General features: G+C 46.5%; 1 protein-coding gene across 1 annotated transcript; it reads left to right on the plus strand.

Annotated features, from left to right (window-relative positions):
* The first annotated feature begins 9,529 nt into the window (after positions 1 to 9,529).
* Positions 9,530 to 24,440, plus strand: LOC149343019 (uncharacterized). The gene is made up of 5 exons (XM_089545547.1): positions 9,530 to 9,646; positions 12,693 to 12,844; positions 22,842 to 22,909; positions 23,446 to 23,532; positions 23,943 to 24,440. Exons 1-5 carry the CDS (start codon positions 9,530 to 9,532, stop codon positions 24,065 to 24,067), a joined length of 549 nt encoding a protein of 182 aa, XP_089401673.1. The 3' UTR covers positions 24,068 to 24,440.
* Positions 24,441 to 24,918: the final 478 nt, after the last annotated feature.

The raw sequence follows: 24,918 nt of genomic DNA on the forward strand, positions 1-24,918 counted from the left end.
AACGGCATGTGCGCGGTTGCCAAGCATATGGACTGAACAACTGTTTCTGGTTTGGTTTGGTTTAGTTTATGGGGTTTAACGTCCCAAAGTGACTCAAGCTATGGGAGACGCCGTAGTAAAGGGCTCGTGAAGTTTTGGCCACGTGGGGTTCTTTAACATTCAGCGACATTGCTCAACCCATAGGCCTCTAGAATTTCGCCTCCATCGAAATTCGGCTGCCGCGGTCGGAATCGAACCCGCGTCTTTTGGGTCAGCAGCCGAGCGCCGTAACCACTAAGTGACCGCGGCAGGAGGCTAGTGTAATCACTTTTTCAGACTGCAGTCAGAAACGTTTTATTTGTGTGTAAAAACCGCCTGACAAAGGCCAATTTTGTGCCAAAGGAAAAAAAACAACAAAATTTATTGCCAGGAAGGGGCTACAGAAACTGATACGGATACGGAGGACGAAAATTTGTTCCTAGTCTCAATCAGGCATGGTTTGGTTTCACGTTCCTCTAGGGTCATAATATCTTGCACGAAGGCTTCAAAACCATCGCATAACAAAAGTGTGAAAAATTTTATAGAGGTTACCGCAGTTCTTACAGGGACTACCTTCCTTGTACTGTATTGGTAAAGAGGTGCATAAATTTAGTAGTTAAAAGTTATATAAATTATATATTGAGAGCTTTGTTTCTCATCTCTGCTCTTTCTTGACGTCCTGTTCCAACCACTGACACTGCGGTGCCCAAGTACAAATCCTTATAAATATTGAAAGCTGCCTCTGTACTTCTAGCAATCATACTTTAACCATTGGTGACATCTGAATTTTCTAAAACAAGCTTGTCTGTGATTCGGCGCATAGGCGTATGCTTCCCACTAATCTGATCGGGTTGGAAGCGTTGCCTTCTGACTGTTGAAAATTCGGTAGGTGCAAGTACAGACCTGCTACTGCTCCCCACATCAGATGTCCAGCGCACTATATTGATGACAGAGTAGTAGAGATCCAGTGGTAAAAGGGAAATGAAGGCGGAGAGTTGTCTCGTCATAGCTTCAATTACCGGTGTAATTTCAGCAGTGCTAATTTCAGCGGGTTAACTAATCTCTCTGTGGGATCGTGGCGCTAAATTATATGCTACAAGTAAAAAGTGAGGAAGCTGAAGGCAACTAAGTTGATTTAACATTCGCGGCAAGAAAGCCTACGCTTGCAGATACGCTAGGAAGTACGATGCGCCACTGTTGTGTTCATTTAAACCTGGCTAGAGATTCCACAAAAGGCAAAGTCCCAGCCGCCGCCGTCAGTTGGCCTTCAGCTTTCGGAGAGTGAGGTTGCTGCGTTATGGAGTCTTCATCATTCCAGTCGAATCGCTCGCGTCTATGTCATCAGGAGGGATAGCAAAGCGTTGCTGGGGGCGGAAGTTCACTGCCGACGAAGGACGCGACAATCGCAAACCAGCGAGACCCGCCGCGGTGGCTCAGTGGTTAAGGCGCTACCGAGCCGGAGTGCCCGGGCTCGAACCCAACCAAGGCAGCCGCGTTTCGGTGGAGGCGAACGCAAGGGCGCCCGTGTGCAGTGCGATGTCTGTGCACGTTAAATATCCCAAGGTGGTCCAATACGGCGCGGTTCAGGTGTCCACCGAGATATGTGAGGCAGATATGGCGCGATTTCCTTTTCTCAAAAAGCAATTTATTTATAACCCAGCCTAACGTACGAAGCGAGCTGCTGCAGCGAAACGACGTTCACTCCCCAAGTCCCCGACAACAACTCAGCGACACACTCAATGACGAGCAATGCCCTCGCATTTACACATCAAGAAATGCTTAAGTGCTCCGATAATTTTTCTTTCTTAATTATTTTCTTCTCTCACATGTTTCTTCTCGGATGTTTTTAAACTTTCCCTTTGTGAGAACAGTGCTGGCAGGTGTGACTAAATTTGAAGGCTTTGTGCGTAAAACTAGCATTTTAATTCAAGCGATCGTAATTCGTGCCTGTGTTCCTTGCACTCTATAGGGTATGCTTTTTAATGTGGTCTGGCAACAATGTCTGGCAGAAGATTAGAAGATACTATGACTGAGTTCTGGTCCTGCTAGAACATCTTGCACTACATTTGCGCAATAAGCTTAATCCACAAGAATCACTTCATAGTTCAAGGTATTAAATTGAGCTTGTTTTTTGCCAGTAATATATATTCTCTATCAGGTCTATCAGCCACTCAGCCGCCGCGGTGGCTGAGTGGTTACGGCGCTCGGCTGCTGGCCCGAAAGAAGAAGAAGACGAAGAAGAAGAAGTTTATTCACATCACATTACATGACGCAGGAAGCCTGCAGAAAAAGCTGCCAGAAGCCAGCTTGACAGGGCCGCAGGCCCCCTTTCATTGGCAGTTGGCGGAATGTTGTAAAAAAAAGTTTATACACAGCATATTTTATCACAACATGTACAGAAAAAAAAGTGAAAAAAAACAACATATTACAAGAAAAACGCTAAACATATTTATTTATTTATTTATTTATACAGAATACCCCTAAAGGCCCTCGAGAGGGTATTACATAGGGGGGGGGGGGCACAGGCAATTGAACAGAATAAAAAAAAACCACAAATATAAAACAAACAACAAAAGCACAAATAAGACACACTGGATGAAATAAGTAAGCAAAAGAATCAATCAAAAGCACAAATAAGACACTTTGCATGACATAAGTAAGCAAAAGAATCAAAAGAATGGCAGCGCGGCAAAGAACGAAGATTACTGCATTATTAAAATTATACAAACAGAACACTAATATAATGAATCTTTTTAGTAACAAACCCTGCAAAAAAGGAAGCCATGAACAAATAAAATAACAATGTATGCGAAGAGTTAAGCAGTAGTTATTGAAGATATAAGTTTAAAATATTTATCAGGATCAGTGGTGGTTGCGATATGTGAAGGCAGTGTTCCAGTCAGATATTGTGCGTGGTAAGAATGAATGCGCATAGATAAATGTCCTGCACGTGAAACGTCTAACTTTAAAGGGATGATCGCGGCGGTCAAAAATCGAAGTAGGCAAAGAAAAAAAGTCGTTATGAAGTGATGGATGATGATAAAGTTTAAGAAAAAGTGACAGTCGTGCAATTTTACGGCGGAGACATAAATCCTGGAGACCTGCGCGTTTCTTTAAGGCTGTGACGCTGGTGTTACGTGAATAATCGGAGTAAATAAAACGAACGGCGCGGTTCTGCAATGATTCAATGTTATTTATTAGGTAAGATTGGTAAGGGTCCCAAATAGCCGAGGCATATTCAATTTTAGGTCGAATTAGAGTGGTATAGGCATGAGCACGGAGGTGAGGAGGAGCATGCTTTAGGTTATGTTTTAAGAGACCTAATGGCCGATTAGCAGATGCAAGCATAAGGTTAATATGGTGGTTCCATGCTAAGTCTGAATGAAGGTGAAGTCCTAAGTACTTATACGTGGTGACTAGCTCGAGTGAGCTATTATTTAAGGAGTATACTGTTACCACATTTCAGTGTAACACGTACTCACATTTTTAATACATTCAAGACGCGGGTTCGATCCCGGCCGCGGCGGCTGAATTTCGATGAAGTCGAAGTTCTAGAGGCTCGTGTGCTGTGCGATGTCAGTGCACGTGGTCGAAATTTCCGGAGCCCTTCACTACGGCGTCCCTCATAGCCTGAGTTGCTTCGGGGCGTTAAACCCCAATAAACCAAACCAATCTATCAGGTACCCATTATGCACTGCTTGTGAAATGATCCTGTAGGAATAAAGCGAAGCTGAATTAAATATTGCAGGGGTCGCGTATAGTACCCTACTGAAGAATGCGTATAAAAAACTTAACCAGCGTTCGAGTCAACATTGTGTTCAAGCAAACATGTGTCGGACTGAATAGCTTGTCTAGTTGATTTCCCTAGCGCATTTGACTGCTTCCCATTCGATCCATTCAGCACGTGCCATTGCGTCACGTGTGTAGTCAACATTGGCTGTTGCACAGTGTGCACAGCATACCTTGTGCATGGAGTCGTGAGAGCAGTTGTTCAACATATAGATTTCGCAGAGTGAACAGAAGGAAGAGTTGCACAACTGCACCTTATCGCGCCATGTGCGTACCTGAAGATAAATTTCGCTGCTCAATACTGATTTTCCCATTTAGCGTGCAACGTTGCGGAGGCTATGCAAGTAGTATTTCTCGAAACATCGGTGAGGGTTTAGACAAAAACATTGAAAGGGATGAGAGAATAGGCTTGGCATTGCAAACCATAGACAAGACAGGCAGGCGTTTAGTTATAGAACACTCTCGCTATAACTGTTACTGATCGTGAACTAGTTTTTGGGCGTCGATGTAGCCAGTGTGATTAGGCATGCGCCAGCCATTTTTCCAGTTCTCCAGTTCTCCGCGCTTCACTTTTGTACACCTCGACGTCTTGATGATAAGCTGGACGGAAATTGGGTAAGAAGGAAAACCAAGTGCAGGACGTTGCCAGTCGTGGAATTTGAGCTCTGTCACAACGATAGATCCCTAGCCGTACATTGGACGCATGATGAACCACTTTTAGAGCGCAGACGTATCCAGCGCGAGGAGGCACGCTGGCTTTGGCAGGTTGAACGCTATGGATGAAACAGAGTGTAAGCGTAGATAGTTTACGTTCGAGGTGTAGGTAAAAGGTGTATACCCTAAATAGGTACGAATATAGGAGCTGTAACGAATAAAAAAAACCACGCGCAAAAGCCCTCATAAAGATACGAGGAATAACAAAAATCGTGGTCAGTTCCTAATCTCCCTATTCCAAAAAGTTTCTCCTGATCTGCGCATCGAATCACCCCGAAACGACAATGACGATGACAGGATCTGCAAAGGGTAAGGTCTCGTTGGACATCCCCACTCTTATTGGCAGTCACGAGGTTGGAGCTGTATTATTCTCTTCTTACCGCAAGCTTGTGACGCCCTAAGTGAAGTTATGAGGCTTTGGGTAGGAGCGCAGGTATGTACGGGCGGAGGATAGGTTGTTACGCCTCTTAGTGCGGGTAAAGAGGTGCTCGCCACCACTTTCAGGAATAGACATCGATATCCGTTCCACGGTGCAGCCATAGCTTGCGTTGACGAGGTTCATGTTGCTACAGAAAATCACGCCTATAATTAAATCCGACGAAGTGAATGACGTCATCTTAATTTCCGTCCTTGCGTGTTTAGTGCGTGCTTCACGTCACTGTTAAAGTGCGAAAAACGTTCAGCGTTAAACACCCGATTATCACGCATGAAGGCGCTGGACCCGTCCTTCAGCAGCCCTACAATGAGTTTTTAAGCGAGTGAGAGGATATCGATACGGAGATCAGAACGACGCTAAATGACGGTGTGCGCCGAACCACCACAAGCCCGTGCTCGTCTCCCGTCATTCTAGTAAAAAAAAAAGCACGCAGCATCATCCAACGCTGCCGCGTACAGATTACTCTCTACAAAATTCTGCGCGCAAAGCTCTCCCGCGGCCCTCAGGCGCGCTTATTGACCGACAAACGTTGATGTGAGGTTCGTGAGACAATTTCCTTCTTCACACTAAACAGGCTAATTGAATTTCTTGTCGTCCATTTAGGCCTCTGCTGCGCACCTGCAAGGTTCCAGAGAATGACAGTTTGAAATGACACACACACACACACACACACACACACACACACACACACACACACACACACACACACACACACACACACACACACACATATATATATATATATATATATATATCTTTTTATTTCAAAAACGTTAGAATTTTTTTCTACGTTTCCGAGCATCTGCACCACCTCGAAATAGTCCTAGGAGCCGCTCGATCAGGCAATCTGTCCCTCAAGCCTCAAAAATGCCGTTTAGGTTTCACCGAACTGAAGGTTTTCGGGCATGTTGTCAGCGCTGACAAAATTACAGCTGACACTAAGAAACATGCTGCCGTTGCGACCTTTGCAGTTCCCATAGATAAAAAAAAAACAGTACGACGTTGTTTGGGGTTCTGCACGTTTTACCGTCGCTTCGGCGATAGTTAAGTCATGATGAGGATCGGAAGTTCAAAAACCCGAGGACGACCACGTAGATAGCGCTCGTCTTGCCCACTTCACCGGTGTCATTATCTTGCTTTTGCTCTACATGACCAATCAAGAAGCCTAAATTACTACTCTCATGTGTGTTATCGACCGCAGCCAAGCTCCGACCATATCGTTATGGCAAACCATTCCATGTTATCACCTACTATTACTCTTTTTATTGGGTGAAAATTTTAAATCACTTTTCCGGGAGCCCAGCACGTAGGCAAGTATTGGTTAAAAATTCGATTTCACTGTTGCCCACAAGCCTGCAAGTATGATAGCCTGTTGCACGCTCCCGTCTAACGTCCTCTCAAGGAACCACAGACGACGATAGCTTCCCCGGGCCGGTCAGCACGTTCAACCATTTGAGACACTGTGCCGACCCCGAGTTGCACCTGCTCATCGGCTACCTGTAAGTTTTCCAGTTGTGCCCCGGTGCCTTGGTCATGCGCTATCGTCGCTATGCCTCCTGAGTGGCCGGTATAAGAAAAAATTGCAAAAGCTACCCTCCAGCTGTACCATCCGAACTACGCGATTAAGTCCTTACTGCCAGCCACGACGAACCGACCTCCGACCATACTGGATTTAGACACACCCTATTTAGAGTCCGGCCAAATTATTACTCACCCTAACTTTCTTGAAGCGTCGGAACCTGCATGAACTGCAGGAGGGAAAAGAAACTGGAGCTTAGGCTGCTGGGCATGTTGCAGTCCATCAAGCCGCCTCAGACAGCATTCAACAAACAGGCGTCGACCTTCTGGGACAATTTTCTCCATCTTGAATGGAAACAATTCGCTCGTAGTCGCCATTGACTACTTTAATGGCTGCGCAGAGACGAAAACCCTTCCGCGAGGCCGCCGAAGTTGCTAACTTCATTATGCCAGTCACTGTGTTCCGACACAGCGCCCCGTTGGCCGTCACTACCGACCAAGACATGGCCTTCACAGCAGAACTCCTCCTGGACATGCTGAAACTTTGTCACACACACCATCGAGTTCCAAAGTGTACCACCCATAAAGAAACACTGCAGGAGACAAACTTCCAATTCCACATCATCGTCACCTTCATCAGCGTGACTATGCGCACTGCAGGACACAGGCCTGTCCCACGTCTCTCCATTTAGCTCTCTCCTGTGCCAGCTCGATCACCCTATCCCCCAAACTTTCTCTCCGCCCAGCAGTGTGCCGCCCCCTGCTGCACTGTTGAGCATTACTTTGGTTCTCCGCATAATAATTTTTAGACCCACCGTTCTGGTCTGCCTGCCTAAATCACTGATAACGCTTTGCAGTTCGTCCCTTGAGTGACAGCATGGCGTTGCCATAAACGAATCGCAGATTATTGCATTACCTCTAATCACCAACTGTTTCCATTCCATGCCTCTGAATTGCTTCTGTAAACAGGTGGTGAAAAGCATTGTTCCACTGGCAGCCTTTCTTATTCGAATTTTATTCCATTCTTTATTGAGGAATATAGTCGCTTTGCAGCCCTTATAGATGTCTTTCAGTATTTTATAAAAGGCTCATCTACAAGCTGACTTGGTAATGCCTGGATAACTGCTGAGGTTTCGACTCAGTCAGGCGCTTTCTCGTAATCTATAAAGACTGTGTATAGAGGTCGGTGATATTGTGTGCATTTCTTTACTACTTGACTGATAGTGTGAATAAGGTCTATTCTCCTGTAGTCTTTACGAAAGAAAACCTTGTGGTTTGATTAATTGCAGTCTAAGGTTGTCTTTATTCTATTAGCGATTACTTTAGTAAATACCTTGCAGGCAACTAAGAGGAAGCTGATCGGTAAGAGGAAGCTATAGTTTAAGTTCCTGCCGTATCCTTTATTTATTTATTCATATTGTTAACCCTCTGATGAGGCTCATTACAGGGAGGGAATCATATATATAACACAATTAGAACAACAGCTCTCATTGCAAAAATACATTCACAAAAGAGAAGTACAGATTTTCACCCCGTTCTCGAAAAAACGTCTCCACACCTTTTTCAACATCAACGTCAACATCAGTCTGCTCAACAACATTACTTGCCTACTAATTCCATATCTCACTCACATCCGGAAAAAATGAATACTGGCACACATCACTACGTGAAATCACCGGTTGCATTACTCTTCTGTGTTTTCTTTTTCCGTGGACAACGTTTCAGAGCCGATTCCACATAGTGTTCCCTATAAATTTTTAATTCGCCTTGGATTATCTAAATAAGTTTCAATGTGTGCTTTTGTCTTCGCATTTCTATCAATTCTAACTCGCATTCTTTTAACATCTCTGCGGCCGAGTCAGGGCGGTGGTATTTAGAACATATAAAACGGGCTACAATCCGTTGTATTCTTTCCAGGTTACATTTCAAACCCTTTGATGTGGGCTCGATACAGCACTCGCATATTCTATAATCAGCTTTACATACGTCTTATAGGCAACCAATTTAATTTCTCTGGCCGCAAGGTCGCATGGATTAAGATTATAATAACCTTTTTCCAAGCTTGCGTTATTTTCGACGTGATAGTGCATGGCATATGCAGGGTGGCTAGAGTTTTTAGTACAATCTTCCCACCGTCTGTCAACAAGTAAGCTGTTCCCAGCACACCTGCTGAAAGGAGACCTCACTAGCTGCTTTCCCCTTTAGCATTGCTCGTAAGGCTTTCTTTATTTCCTCTTTCATTATTGGCGGAATGTCCAATTGCTGTGCTCCACTCTTAGTCACATAAACGTTCTGGTTCCATTCGCTACTTTATAGATTTGTGCAGAACTCTTCGGCTACATTGACTATTTAGTCAATACTCCTGTTGACATTACCCTCATTTTTCTTAACACCAAGGAGAATTCGTGCAACCCGAATTCGAACTCCGGTACTCTTGCATGCGAGGTGGATGTTATAGTGATACGCCATCGATGATCTCCATTTCACATCAAGGGGCAGCACACCGGCCTTTTCTCGATACTATAATCTTCGCCACAGGGCAATGTCCTATAAACAGGGCGACCAGGTGGGAGTGAGTTTTTTCCCTTCTATGTAAGTTATTTATTATCGCGATAAAAGTTTTTTTCTTTCACGGGGGCGAAACGTTCCATGTGCCTATCACCGAGCGACCCCCACGCTGACCTGCAACGATGGGAAAGCGTACGCGACGTGCCATGAGTGCTCGGGCCAGTCTCGCCTCTCTAATTAAAGATCATTCTCAATTTCACGTCTGCGTCCGCCAGCACGATTTTTTTCAGTCGCGACAATGTAAAAAGTAGCACAACAATCACAAACAATATAATAAAGAAAAATTGAAAGTCTGCAGCCAGAACTGCATTCTGTCCAATATATATCCGCCTGAAAATAGTTGGAAACGTGAGATACGAAATAAGTGGAATGATGAATATCGCGACGCTTTGACAGTGCTCAATAACACCACATGAAGGTTCGTCTTTGTATAAAGGAGAGTAGAGTGGGCAGTTGAGGCTTAGGAGCGGATCTCCAGAGTGAATCATGCAACGGCCGTCTCCGTTAGTCGTCGTCAGCCTGTGTGCTCTAGCCCTATCCGTCGCCCTGGCTCCGGCAGAAGCGAAGCACAAGGAAGCACCTGATCCCCCAGATGCTTTAAAGGTAAGTGGTGCTCGTTTTAAGACGGAAAGGAAGTGAATGTTTGCAACCAACATCTGTGTAGAGCGCTGGAACTGTGCTTGCGCTGGTGTGGCGACTTGCGTGGTGACCCTTTTGCGTATCCAGCACGTCAACCATTCTTCTCAGAGTCAGGTCCCACATGGAAAGGCAAGCTGACACAGGAGTCTAGTATCGAGCTCAATGTGAATCACCATCACAGCAGAATGGTTACCACCAGAAAAAGCAGGGAAAATCAGTGGCGTCCATACGGACATGCATACTCCAACTGTTGCCGGAATCAGAATGGCTTCGGGTGTCCGCGAAAGTCTCTATAAACCTGAAAACTTTTGACGCATATCTCGTACATCAGCCAAAAGAGCCTAACACATTTTGCAATCAATGGTGAGCGATCATGGTCAGTAATTTCCAATCTAGGCACGTCCGGGGCACTAACGATAAATTATTAGCCCCTCATGGCGAAAAAAAAAACTGCGTCAGTGGCTGCGGGTGAAGAACAAAGAAAAGAGTAATAAATAGAGCACACTCTAAATATACAGGAAGGATTCCTTTGACATGAATGACTTATGGCACGCATGCAGTCCGCGGACAAAGTTTAGCCGCTCCCATTTTAAACTTGCTTGTATGTGCTTGTATGTGTATCTCTTGTATGTGTATCTCAATTGCTTGTATGTGTATCTCAAGAATTTCCCAATACTAGAGGTGCTGACGCCGAATACTAAACTTTGCTGTACCTTGTCCGATTCAAAAGAGTGATATCAAATTCATAATTTCATAAAAGTAAAGCTTTAGGGGCAGGTCCTGGCCTGCAAATACCGGCTGTAAGAGAGAATGGCGTCTTCGAGACGATGAACACGTAATGAAACTGCTAAACAGCATTAACAGAAGGCTTTCAAGTCACCGCAGATCGCCGCATGACGAGGTTCACGCATTGCTTTCTAAGAAAGTGTTTGAATAAAACGCCCAGAAGTGTTATGGAGTTAGACTATTCAGATTCCCTTTACGCTACACTGCGTTGCGTAAAAGACTGTTCAGCTACCAGTTTTATTTATGTCAGTAAAAAAACTGATATGAGAGAAAGTTTTGAAAGAGAGAAGCTAGATTGACAAATGACCTCATCCGGGTCCAGGAAAACACAATTATCCTTCTTTTTAACACAGAATTCAATTCAGCTAGATGGAGAACAGAAAATTGTGGTTTACATACAAGTCGCAATAGAGAGGGCGCTCCTGTCGCTCCATATAACCTATATGCTTAGTAGCTCAGTGGAAGAAAGAAACGACGTAATGTTGAAGCTGGTGATCGGAATGTTGTAGCTGCGCGTCTATAGCATTCCGGGAGTTAACTTTTGCACGCCACTGAATTAGACGGGGTGATTCCATTATCATCTGCACTCTGTCCGACAATGGCATAAGGGCAGGAGCCAGATTGTAGGCTGCCTGTCTTCAAGCTGCTTGCAGCGATTTAACCCTACTGGACCCCAGTACTGGCTTCTAGTAAAGCTTGTTCCTTCTTTTCCGGCCTCTCTCGCTTGGGCAGCGATATACCAAAACTGAGGAGGCAAACCCTTCCAAATCACTGGCGCTGCATTAGGCATATTGCACAAAGCACACCAATTTGCTTCGTACGTTCGATATATATATAGCACAAAAAGATAAACGTACTTGGTTGCTAGAGGTAAAATGCGAAATTGTGAAACGCTTCATTTAGGTAAACATTTATTGGGAGTCGATGTTTCGGACTAAGCCTGGCTCTGTCCGAAACGTCGACTCCCAATAAATGTTTACTTAAATGAAGAGTTTCTCAATTTCGCATATATATATATATATATATATATATATATATATATATATATATATATATATATAAGATAAAGTCACCAGAAAACAAGATTTAATTCCCGACGTTTCGGCTGGAGGACCAGCCGTTTTCGAGTATATATATATAAGTGAAGTGCCGTCCTACTTTTCGCTTACAAAATGTGAGTGCTTACCGGCAGATGAGCTTATTGTGAGAATACAAACGAGACTTCGCTTAGCTCTGAACAAGAAAACTTGGCTCTAAAAATGTAACTTTCAGTACCCTACACATATTTGAGCCACGCCGCTGTTCTTAGACAACACTACGTGCGCACACCTACAAATCTGAACAAATGGCTGTTCACAGCAGTAAAATGCGACTTTAACTGAAATGCTTGGCTTTGCTTCCCTCGAGTGGTGTGGCTGAGACTGGCTTGTGGCGCATAGCGGAGAATTAGTTTTGAGAACGAATGAACAACGTAAGAGATAACGAAGGCAGAGGACTGCTGCAAATCACTGAACTGAAGGGATTTTTTTTCCAAACGTCAACAGACCCTTTGCTAGTATTTCCCTGACAAAAATTTCTTCCTGCATAAAAACGGTATTATTAGGAAAGTGCTGCTTGTCTTTAGCCTCTCCTGGCAATTTTTATACCAAAAGGACATTTAGGTGAAATAGTTTCGAAGAAACGGCGCAGCTTTAGAACCATCGATATGCCGGATTAATTAGTGCCACTCTGCGCATGCGTATCTTAAGATTTTATGGCAGGCCTCTTTAAAAGAACTGGATAATTGTATTAACTAAGAAGTTAAATCTCACTACATTCACAAAGACAAGGTGGAAGCGCCGCGGTGGCTAAGTGGTAAGGCGCTCGTCTACCGAGCCGGAGTACCCGGGTTCGAGCCCGACCGCAGCGGCCGCGTTTCGATGGAGGCGAATCGAAAGAGGCGCCCGTGTGCTGTGCGATGTCTGTGCACGTTAATGATCCCGAGGTGGTCGAAAATTTTCAGGAGACCTCCACTACGGCACCTCTTTCTCTCTTTCTTCTTTCTCTCCCACCTTCCTCCCTTCCCTTTCGCGGCGGTTCAGGTGTCCGCCGAGTTATGTGAGACAGATACTGCGCCATTTCCTTTCCTGAAAAACCAATTTTCCAATTTACCAAGGTATGTGACAATGTTAAATACAATAATCACGCACACAGTTCAGCCAATTTGCTTTTGGTTTTGTCGCAGTTATTCGAGACAGTTGTAAATGCCACAGCCATTTTCGACCAAGATCTGGATGGAGATTTGGATTGTGTAACAGGCATTCGGACAGAATTCGACAAGGAGGCCCAGACGGCGACTTACGTGTGGTTGCTTAAAGGACTGAATGGACGACCAGCGTGAGTGTTCAACGATTGAAGCAAGGCTCTGTACAGGTGGTAATACGTCGGCTGCATGCAAACCCACTGAGCAGGAAATAATTCTTGCTATAATCATCAGTTTTTGAAGGTAGCTGTGAGTAGGCATTTATATACCTTTGGTGCATGAGAAGAACAGGCGTGTGGAAATTTGGCGGCACTATTATGGAACAAAAATTTTTGATCCATGCTCCCTGGCTGTCTCTTTCTTTTTAGCAAAGCTCAGGTTGCATATTGCAACTATAGGCGATGAACACGTTTTTTTTTTTTTAGAAGATCACTTCCTCACAAAAAGTGTATTTTGCTTGGACAGGAAAATATAAAACCAGTGGTCATGTGCAGCTACATCTCTCCTATAGGAGAATGTGTGAAAAAATCACTGCTATAAATCGAAAGATAAATTTATTGCCTTACTTTCGAAACTGTACAGAGCGCTTGGCGTAACCTCTCCGCCTCCTTTATAAACAAAAATCTTTGACCGCCTGTGTCATGATCTGGTACGTGGAGAGCGATTACATTTACCTCGTCTTACATGTAGTGTTCATTAATTTCAACGTCAATTTAAGCGAGATTTACCTTCTTCTAGCATTTGATGCTGCTTAACGTTGTTATGTAATTGCCTCTGTAGCAGGATTTCCGGGGAAAGGAACTTAGCGACAGATAGCCAAAATGCCGGTCCGAGCTTCGGTCATCCAGCCAGCGATCTCGCGTCGCGCGCTAGCGGAGCGGCGGCCGCCGCTGCTCATCTTCCTCTTTACAATCACCCCCGGGCTGAAGGCGAAGCCATCCTGGCGAGTCAGGGAGACGACAACACACACGGGTCATAGTACGGCTTCAGGCGTGACACATGAACAGTCTCGCGGCTGCGTCGGCGTTGATCTGTGGAGGGTGTCACCGGGTCGACAATGTAGTTAACCGGGGAAGTGCGCTCTACGATGCGGTAAGGTCCGTGGTACTTGGGGAGAAGTTTGGACGAAAGGCCAGGTGAGGTAGACGGCACGTGAAGCCAGACGAGAGAGCCGGGTAGAAAACTGTCATCAGTGTGGCTTGTGTCGAAACGGAATTTTTGACGCCCCTGCTCGCCGGATGTTAACGACCGAGCGAGCTGACGGCACTCCTCGGCATGCTTGGACGCCTCCGAAAGAGTGGTGCACTCGGACACGTCGGGCCGGTAAGGAAGTACTGTGTCGAGTGGTGAGGAAGGTTCGCGCCCGTAGAGGAGAAAAAATGGCGAGAAGCCGGTGGTGGTCTGCGTGGCGGTGTTGTAGGCGTAGGTGATGAACGGCAGGATCCTGTCCCAGTCGGAGTGGTCGGAAGACACGTACATCGACAGCATATCGCCCAAGGTGCGGTTAAACCGTTCCGTCAAACCGTTAGTCTGAGGATGGTAGGCCGTGGCGGTATGGTGAGTGATCTTACACTGTTTGAGAAGAGATTCCACGACCTCGGACAGAAAAACGCGCCCACGGTCGCTCAGCAGTTCTCGGGGCGCTCCATGGCGAAGAATGAAGTGATGCAAGATGAAAGAGGCAACGTGTGGTGCCGTAGCAGCAGGAAGAGCCGCGGTTTCAGCGTAACGCGTGAGGTGGTCGACGGCTACAATAACCCAGCGGTTGCCAGCAGCAGTGTAAGGAAGGGGGCCGTAGAGGTCAATTCCAACTCTGTCAAAAGGACGCAAAGGGCAAGGGAGAGGCTGCATCTGGCCGACTGAGTGGTGAGGAGCCGGCTTGCGACGTTGACAGTCAGGGCACGAGCGGACGTATTTGCGGACGTAGGTGGACATACCGCGCCAATAATAGCGGAGACGGAGTCGCGTGTATGTTTTAAAGGCGCCGGCATGAGCAGACTGCGGGTCGTTGTGAAACAGGGCGCAGAATGTCGACCGCAGATGGGCAGGGACGACAAGCAACCACTTCCTGCCGGTAGGGACGTAGTTGCGGCGGTACAATAGACCATCACGAATGGCGAAGTGAGCAGCCTGGCGGCGGAGGGCACGAGGCACGGGTGCCGCCGAGGAATTTGAGAGAAAACTTACAAGCGAAGATATCCAGGGGTCCTTATTTTGCTCGCTGCCCATGGTATCTGGTGAAAACGACAGCGAAGCGCAACCGGTTGGCGAGTGGCAGACAACGTCTGGCGGCAGTGGAGAGCGGGACAATGCGTCGGCGTCGTTATGTTTTCGGCCGGAGCGATAGATGACACGGATATCATACTCCTGTAGGCGTAGGGCCCAGCGAGCGAGGCGGCCTGTAGGGTCTTTCAAGGAGGCCAGCCAGCACAGGGAATGATGGTCCGTGACGATATCGAAAGGGCGGCCATAAACGTAAGGGCGAAACTTTCCGATCGCCCAAACAATCGCCAAGCATTCCTTCTCGGTTACTGAGTAGTTGGATTCCGCTTTTGTCAGTGCACGGCTCGCGTAGGCAACGACATACTCGGGAAATCCGGGTTTACGTTGCGTAAGGACAGCGCCGAGGCCAACGCCACTGGCATCGGTGTGAATTTCAGTGGGAGCAGTGGGGTCGAAGTGGCGTAAAATGGGAGGCGCTGTCAGCAGCCGGCGTAAGGTGATGAAGGCGTCGTCGCAGTCAGGTGACCAATCGGACAGGTTGTTGGCGCCCCGAAGAAGTTTCGTAAGTGGTGCGATGATAGAGGCAAAATTTCGGACGAAACGTCGGAAATAAGAACACAGGCCGAGAAAGCTGCGAAGTTCCTTCTGAGTCGACGGCTTGGGGAACTCAGCGACGGCACGAAGTTTGGCTGGGTCAGGAAGCACGCCGTCCTTAGAGACGACGTGACCTAAAATTGTCAGTTGGCGGGCGCCAAAGCGACACTTTTTGAGATTAAGTTGGAGCCCCGCGGCAGTTAAACATGTCAACACGTGCTCCAAGCGGTGAAGGTGCGTCTCAAAATCGTGCGCGAAGACGACAATGTCATCTAAGTAGCACAGGCACGTGGTCCACTTCAGGCCGCGTAAAATGGAGTCCATCATTCGCTCGAAAGTCGCTGGGGCATTACAAAGGCCGAAAGGCATGACGGTAAATTCGTACAGGCCATCTGGTGTAACAAAAGCCGTCTTGGCACGGTCAGCCTCGGCCACAGGGACCTGCCAATACCCCGAACGCAGGTCTAAAGAAGAAAAGAACTCCGCGCCTTGGAGGCAGTCAAGGGCGTCATCGATTCGCGGCAGCGGGTAAACGTCTTTGCGGGTGATCTTGTTAAGCCGCCGATAATCTACGCAAAATCGTATTGTGCCATCTTTTTTCTTCACTAGAACCACAGGAGAGGCCCATGGACTACTGGATGGTTGAATGACGCCTCGCTGAAGCATGTCGTCCACCTGAGTGTTGATAATCTGGCGTTCGGCTGCCGAAACTCGGTACGGGCGTTGACGAAGCGGCAAGTGGGCTCCGGTGTCGATCTCATGGGTCACGGTAGACGTGCGGCCGAGTCGGTTTTGAGCCACGTCGAAAGAAGAGCGAAACTGGTTCAGTAGGTGAAGTAGTTGGGCGCGTTGCGGTGTGGCAAGACTGGCGTCGACAGAATCGGCAAAGGCATCGTCTGTGGCCACAGCGGGAGATGCGGGCAAAGTAAGAGAATTAGTAGCAAGAGAACATGATTCGGCGCATCGTTCGGGATCGAGCAAAGAGTCGACGGGCTGAATGTGGCCAAGGCATTCGCCACGGAGAAATATGCAGGGGCTCAAAAAAGGGTTCGAGATCGGGATGAGGCTGCAGCCGTCTTGAACAGTGAGCAGAGCGAATGGCAGAGGCAGACCGTGTCGAGAGATGAAGACGTCGGATGGTGTAAAGACGACAGCGCCGTCAGATGCGGTGAGGCAGGAGACAGGGACAGGAACAGATGAGCACGGAGGAATCTCGATGTCGTCAGCCACAGACAGTTTTCCCCACGAAGATGACGTATCAGGCGAGGTAGCACTGCACGGAAGAAGTTCGAGCTCGGCACGAGCGCAGTCAATGAGGGCCTCATGTTGGGAAAGAAAGTCCCAACCTAAAATAATGTCATGCGAGCACGATGAGAGAACGACGAATTCAACAGTATATAAGGAACCGTGAATGATGACCCTGGCTGTGCAGGCGGCTAAAGGCGAGATGCGCTGTGCATTAGCTGTATGAAGCGAAAATCCGGATAACGGCGTCGTCACTTTGCGAAGTTTTCGGCACAGTTTCTCATTCATCACAGAAACAGCAGCGCCAGTATCAACAAGCGCCAAGGCGGTGTGGCCCTCCACAGAAACGTCGAGCACATTCGCTGGGGACAAACGAGGCCTTGAACTTGTCGCCGAATACGCAGTTCTTGCCTCGGGAACTGCGGCAACTAGTTTTCCTGGCGCATAGGGGAATGAGGACGCAGTGGCGAAACAGAACGGCGCCGCGGGGATGGCGAACGGCGGCGAGAATACGGGCGGCGATCGGAGGCATCAAGCTGTTCGGCGGCCGACGGACGTGGCGGGGGCTGTGGTGCCGCGTAGACGTAGGTTCTGGGGTCATCCACGGGTGGTGGCACACGGCGTCGGCACAGGCGCTCAACGTGGCCAGGGACACCACATGCATAGCAAATAGGACGGTTGTCACGGGTGCGCCAAGGGTTGACACGAGCAGGAGGTGGTCGGGTTGGAAAGGCAGGCGGCGGCGTCGGAGGATAATACGGGACAAACGGCTCGGCTCTTGGTTTTCGGACGGCGTCGGCGTATGTGAGCGGCGCTGCAGCGGGAACCGGCGGACGAACAGGTGGTAGCGCTTCGGTCACTTGCTCGCGAATCACCGTTTGTAGGGTCGGATCCAGGTTGGAGGGAGGCCCCTGCACGCCGTGAAGAAGTGACAGCTGTCGAGCCACCTCCTCACGTACAAAGTCTTTTATCTGGTCAAGCAGCGAGCTGTGGGAGGTTGTCACGGCGAGGCTGGAAAGCGAGTCAGGCTGCACGGAAGGTGGTAGCACCAGAATGCGCTGCCTGCGGAGCTCATCGTAGCTCTGACACAGGTTGAACACTTCGGCAACGGTGGTAGGGTTCCGGGCGATAAGCATCTGAAATGCTTCCGTTTCGATGCCTTTCAGGACATGCTTAATCCGGTCCGCCTCGGTCATAGACGAGTCCACCCTTGAACAGAGGTTGATGACATCCTCGATATAACTCGTGAACGATTCTCCGTGTAGCTGGGCTCTCACTCGCAGGCGCTGTTCAGCGCGCAGCTTGCGTACTGCAGGGCGCCCAAAGATGTCAGAAAAGGCTCTTCCTCTTTAAAGGCTCTTCTTCATCTTCCTCTTTACACCTCAATAATTGATAAACTACAATAGAATTCTGGCACATAAAATCTTGAGGTATTGATCTGACGAAAATTGACTGTATTTTTCTGCGTTTAATCACCAGCACAACCATGTATAGATATGCTTACATGGGCCCATTGCACTTTAGAATACTGGTTACTTATTTGGGTGCTTGTTGCAGTACAGTCAAAAAAGAGTCAGGCTGCAAAGAAGCCACTTCTAGCATCAAAGCACAGACTGCCCTGTAGCCAATTAATAAAAAGCTTAATTTATGCAAAAAGAAGTAATAATAAATAGACTTACAATATGAGGAACCGGAATAGTGTAAGAAACTGGCGCCTGTGTTTGTGTTCATGTCATTTGTCTAGAGCATCCTTTTTGTTTTTTTCTTTTTCTGTTACACGATGAGATGCGAAAGGCAGCCATTACATGCCGTAGCTTACAGTACAGGAATAAGGACAAACTCATGCGGTAGTCACTTTTACTCTCACCCAGTCTCCGTTGCTAAGTAACTGTGATGGAAAAAATATTTTTTACATTTATAAATTCCGTGCTCAAGGATCTCGCATTGCTATGTTGTTTATGAGATGGACCTATATTTCAAGAGAAACTGCTTATTCCCGGATTCTAGAAAGTTGAGAGATGCAATGCGACGACGAAAGGGAATAACGTGCAAGGAACTGTTTAGTGTTTGGCGTGCCACCCTGTCCAGCGAATTGTTTTTCGTTAAGGCGCAACATTTGGTTTCAAATGTCCTGTGTGCGAACCGTGATGCCAGCTATCATGTAAGCATGAGTAACTAGCCTGAAAGATGAAATCATTATATTCTGCAAACACAGAATGAAAGTAAATAATAACTGCGTCGGATATTTCTGCAGAATTAACGGAAATTTCATCATAGATAACAAATGAGATGCAAGAACTGCTAGAAGGTAGAACTGGACTAGGACCTGCAAATTTTTAGCAGATTAAGTCGAGAGTTGGACAAAAACTCGTGTGGTCGGGGACAAACATACTGACGGTGAAGAACAAACGCCGACCGAAAGAAAAAAACAAAAACAAAAGACAAGACGTTTCGGCTCCCGTACGGGAGCCTTGTTCACAGTGTAATTAAGCAAGCAGCTTAGTGGCATGGGAGCCTTGTTCACAGTGTAATGAAGCAAGCAGCTGAGTGGCATGGGAGCCTTGTTCACAGTGTAATGAAGCAAGCAGCTGAGTGACATGGGAGCCTTGTTCACAGTGTAATGAAGAAAGCAGCTGAGTGACATGGGAGCCTTGTTCACAGTGTAATGAAGTAAGCAGCTGAGTGGCATGGGAGCCTTGTTCACAGTGTAATGGCAAGCAGCTGAGTGGCATGTGAGCCTTGTTCACAGTGTAATGAAGCAAGCAGCTGAGTGGCATGGGAGCCTTGCTCGCAGTGTAATGAAGCAAGCAGCTGAGTGTCATTTAATATGCTTGAAAAGAGGGGGCAGGGAGCGTGCGTAGACAGGGTTCTGATTTCCATCGTTACGGTGGAGGGTTTGACTAGTAGTTTGAATGATTAAAGATTCCAAGTGCAGGCGAGGACGTAGCTTCTTTTCGGTTGACAGCACGTGTGTCCGGCCTCAGTCGATGTCATGGCCTGTATATACAGCGTGCTTGGCGAGAGCATTCGAATCTACTTTTTGTTTCGTACACCATTACTATGTTCTTTTAGCCGCCTCTCGAAGCTACCGGTTACGCCGATGTATACGTAGTCACAGTCGGAACAAGGAACTTTATACACTGCGTCAGGGTATTTTTCCTTGGGAAGAGGGTCTTTGACGTTTACCAACGCATGTCGCATGTCGCCTTAGCGCGCATCATGCGCACCTTCAATGTTCATATCACCCACGTTCTGACAAGAAAACTGCGTCATGCGTTGGTAAACGTCAAATATCTTTAATCCCAAGGAAAAATACCCTGGCGTAGTGTACAAAGTTCCTTGTTCCGACTGGGACTACGTATACATCGGCGAAACCGGTAACTTCGAGAGGCGGCTTAAAGAACATAGTAACGATGTACGTAACAAAAAAGTAGATTCGAATGCTATCGACAAGCACGCAGTATCTACAGGCCATGACATCCACTGGGGCCGGGCACACGTGCTCTCAACCGAAAAGAAGCTACCTCCTCGCCTGCACTTGGAATCTTTAATCATCCAAACTACTAATCACATTCTCAACCACTGCGATAGAAATCTAAATCGAGTCTACGCGCGCTCCCTGCGCCCTCTTTTCAAGCGTATTTAATGCCACCTAGCTGCTTGCTTCAGTTCGCTGTGAACAAGGCTTCCGTAGGGGAGTCGAAACCTCTTGTCTTTTGTTTTTGTTTTTTCTTTTGGTTGGCGTTCCTTCTTCAGCGTCAGTATATTTTAGGAGATTGCACTAGTATGTGGAGTTCATCTTAGCGAGAAAACGAGGAACAGCATCAGGATTCGAGTGACGTTTCATAGGGCTCCACGAGACAGACGGCGTGAAATGTTAAAAACATGAATAATAATAAAAGAGAGAGTAGAATTCACCTTATTGGTTTGAACTTGATCAAAGCACTCGATGTGTTGTGCCACTTCAAAATATTCAGGAAGATTATTAACGTTGTCGTGGCGGCCGAGCGCTGAGAACTCGAAGCATTTAGCCGGTCTGCCGATTACGTAGTTGTCATCAGCGGGGTAAACTCTAAGAAATGACGTGAAGATGTACTGCGGCTTTCAAAAGAACCCAGTCAGGGTAAGGAGCACTGTGATATGATCAGAAGCGTTATCAGTAAAGTCCCTCTGAATGCCAGCCTACATTAGTTTGAAGCTTAGCAAGCAAAATTAGGCTTAGTAGCGAATTGACTCTGATACAGATAGTAAATGCGTGGCCGATTCGAAGCGACAGAGATATAGTTGTCATCTCTTGGGTGAATGAAGTATAGCAGCTAGAGCATGACATCGATGACCAGTCAATACTATGCGAGTTCAAATCGTCCATGAAATTTAGATGGTGTTGCCTGTACATTATCTAGTTAACAGAGTGCACGATATCAACAGAGGAACCAAGGGCCAGTAAAAAATGCCGCTAATGGCAGAGTGCTTATATACAGAAAGTTTGTGCGGTATGGACTCGGTGTTGTAATGAGCGGGTAAGATAAAAAAATATGAGACTTGATAAAAAAAAAAACAAAGCTACACCTGCATCTTTGTCCTTATGCCTATAATTGGGGCATACGGCAGAAGAAATCGCGAGGTGGTCGAGGACTTGATAGAGAAGGCTCTTGCATTAAGATCTACGATTCAGAGATTGGTGTAAGATGTAGGCGGCAGTCTAGGGGAAGGGGGGGGGGGGGCAGGGGGGACAAAGAAAGCTTATTAGATGCAGTCGCAGTGTGGTGGGCGTCGAGCTTCAGGCTACTGGAGGCGCCGTGACATATCTACCTGACACCATCAATGAAAATGTGGTCATACCGAAGCTTTTTCTTTGAACTACTGCTGCGATAAAAAGGAAATGTATCCCACAACTTCTTTCGTCAGGCTCGCATAAATAGCGGAGAAATGCCCAGTGATACATCCAAACTCTTATTTTTCGAAGCGTTCTTCATGACAAGAATTTCCTGACTGAAATCGAGGATCATTAGTATGACCAGGACAAGTTGGGTGACCACTCGGTCTGCCGATGCAGTAAGAGCGCTCATTGCATGAACATTTGACGCACAATGTTTCAGAAATTATTTCATTTATTTTAGCCACAAAACTCTATCATCTTTATTATGGCTTTCTGGAAGACCATGAAAACAAGGTTGAACCGCCTTGAGCGATCTTGTAAACAGTTATCCTTGACAAGAATTTGGATATTGTGTTTCTCAAGGAGTAATATCTAAACGAAAGTCATCGCAGGGGATCGTGACGAGCGTTAAAAGACTCTTTCACATCTGTAATGTCACGTAAGATCTGTTTTTGAGCATCAAGTACTTGTGCAAGTTGGGAAAACGTCTGCCGTCTTCAGATCTGAGGACAAATAAGCGCGGAAAAAGTTGCCAGCCTCCCATAAGAGGCTCGTTCTTAGTCGAGTTAGCTGATGACGATAGGTTAGGAATGCCTGAATTTTGTTCACGTCTTAAACTAGGAGAGAACGTTTCAAGCAAAACAACATTTGAACAAACGCCAGCAAAGCTTTGCGGATAGGAAAATATCAGGAAATAACGATCATCAGACCGCAGACAGTAAGCAATACTGAGGTCGCAACCCTGAATGGAGAACATGCAACGGCTAGCTATCTTGCCACAGCTGCTGCCGTCCTGCGGAAGTAGCGTCGTAGACCAATGGCTGATGATGATTGGACGAGGTAAATAGGCACGTGGAAAGCCGTCCGGTGCACTCGAGGAAACAATAGGTATATCACAAACAAGGGTGGCATAACAGTCCACAGGAAAAACTGGTTATAGCCCCCATGTGCCTCAATCGATACGTCGCGCAGGCTCTTTAGATTCGAAGCCGCCTAAAAGGGAAGCACAAACAGCACCGACGATCCGCTTGAAGAACATGCGACGGTTAGTCATCGTGCCAAAGCTGCTGTCGTCCTGCTCAAATAATAAGTTGTGCGCAGCGTTTTCTACCTTTAGTTTCTAAATGAATACGTGAAGTGAGGAGTGATGAGGCACACTCTCGGAAATTGTATTTTCAATGTGATTTCAGGACCAACATTACTTTCCATTTGAAGCCTGGAGCGACGCCTGACAAGGCTGACTTTCTTTTGGATGACTGTAAGCATGAAATTTGATGCACTCATATTTAATGGGAGCCCACAGTCTATCATTCTATCATTAATTTCCTGGAGGCCTAATCAATGAGCGATAGACGATATATTGCGGGCTTCACTGGAGTGAAACTGTTTTTTATTGTTTGAAATCGAAAATTGTTTTAAATAAAGCAATAATCAAGGTACATTTTCTCAGCGCATTCTGTGAGGTAGTACAATGCTTTCGAAGTGGTACATTGAGTTTTTCCTTCAGCGTACATTTTCGTGATTACGAAACACAATGTTTCCAGCTGTTATGCTGAGTATATTGCAAGGGTGGAAGAGTGGGCTAGTTGGTAGTTCATCTTGGGGAAAACCACAGCGCACTCCTAAGACAAGGACGAAGAAAGACAAGACGATACAGCGCTGTATCGTCTTGTCTTTCTTCGTCCTTGTCTTTGGAGGACGCTGTGTTTTTCCCCAATATGCTGAGTATGACTGAGAATGTGACCTTACCTCAGAAATGAGCTAAGAGCGCATTGCTTTGTTAATTCTCTCCAGCTGACGGCCCCTGGAAGACTCTTGAGTACCTTTACTCGGATTACAAAAGCTGCCTTGTGTTGGACTTTCCGTTTAAGGAGGGCGATCGTAAGTAAACACACTTTTATTCTATGGCGTGTAACATCAGGTCTCTGTCGTTGGGTTCTGTGCTGTAGTGATCGCATTTGTGCGCATTATTCATTCGCCAATCACACCCTGAACAAACTTTGGCTAGCCGTTTGTCGAATAGGTTTAACACTTACACAAATTGGGGAAGCATGTTTGTGTGTTTCTTATTTCAGCTGAGTTGATGTTTCACCCTTAACCGAAAATCAATGAAGTTTTGAAGCGTGTGACGCGAGGCATCATTGGGCTGGCGATGATGCCACAATGCCTTAAATTTTGCACAAAAAATCAAAACTTAAAAAAAAAACTTCGCAATAACCATATAAGAGCCATTAATCGTGTTTACTTACGTGTGTCGAGACGATTCAAAAACGATCTTTCTTTCACTGCAGAGTGCATGTTGTGGGTGTGGAACGAATTCAGGGATGACGTTCCACAGTGGTGCACAGACAATTTCAAGGACATCTGCGGCTACGAAGTGCTGGCTTACGACCAGGACAGCTGCGGCGACATGTAGAAAGTGGTTGCAATGTTTCAACCTACCAGGTCCCGCAGTTGACATTTGATTGATATTCCACAGCGCTTTTGTCCGCAGTGATGCCGAAAAAAGGTGTCGTCAGACACTTGACCTTCAAGGCATTAACAGTAGATTGCAAAAAATATGCATAATCCCCCTTCTGAAGGAATCGGTAAGCACACAGAATGTGATTGTAGACAAAGATGGTGTGATGTCATTGATAAAACAATCTTATCTGGATGAAGTACATTCTGGAGAATAGCAAGCGCTTTAAAATGCTATCTAGCATGCGTAAGAGATTTGGATACTGTGTTTATCGTAATCAGTTATATATATCAGCATGGTAAGCGCTTCTCTTTTTGTCTTTGCTCTAAGTAGGCTAGTTACAGTACGAGCGCATCGAATACATCGCTTTGTGACCGGCGGAGCTTGTTCGCGCTGTAAGGCACTTCTCACAGATCTCTCCCGAACCGCAGTCACTAGCACTGATCACACGCTGGAATAAAGTGATTTTCAATAAATCTCTTATCAAACTCGTCGCCATCTGCTACATAAGATGCTATCGACTTGCTGATCTCTTCTTTCCTCAAGCTATTCTTTCCTCAAGCAACATCGTTGATGCTGCGGACTCTAAGCCTATCTGCGCGATAGGCCACTTTGTACAACCATTCGGCCATCCGGATTTACGCTAGCTGCTTGAGTTTCTCGCGTCGGCGCCTTTATGTCTACGCAGCTGTTAAAAGCAGCAAAACTTCTAGCTCGAACCATTAATTAGGCTCATAACTTCGTATAATGTCCTGATGTGAGACAATATTGAGCGACAGACCTTCGTCCCAAACAAGCGCACATCT

This window comes from Amblyomma mixtum, chromosome 5, assembly GCF_055824585.1.
Source record: "Amblyomma mixtum isolate Tamu chromosome 5, ASM5582458v1, whole genome shotgun sequence".
In the NCBI taxonomy this organism is placed as follows: domain Eukaryota; kingdom Metazoa; phylum Arthropoda; class Arachnida; order Ixodida; family Ixodidae; genus Amblyomma; species Amblyomma mixtum.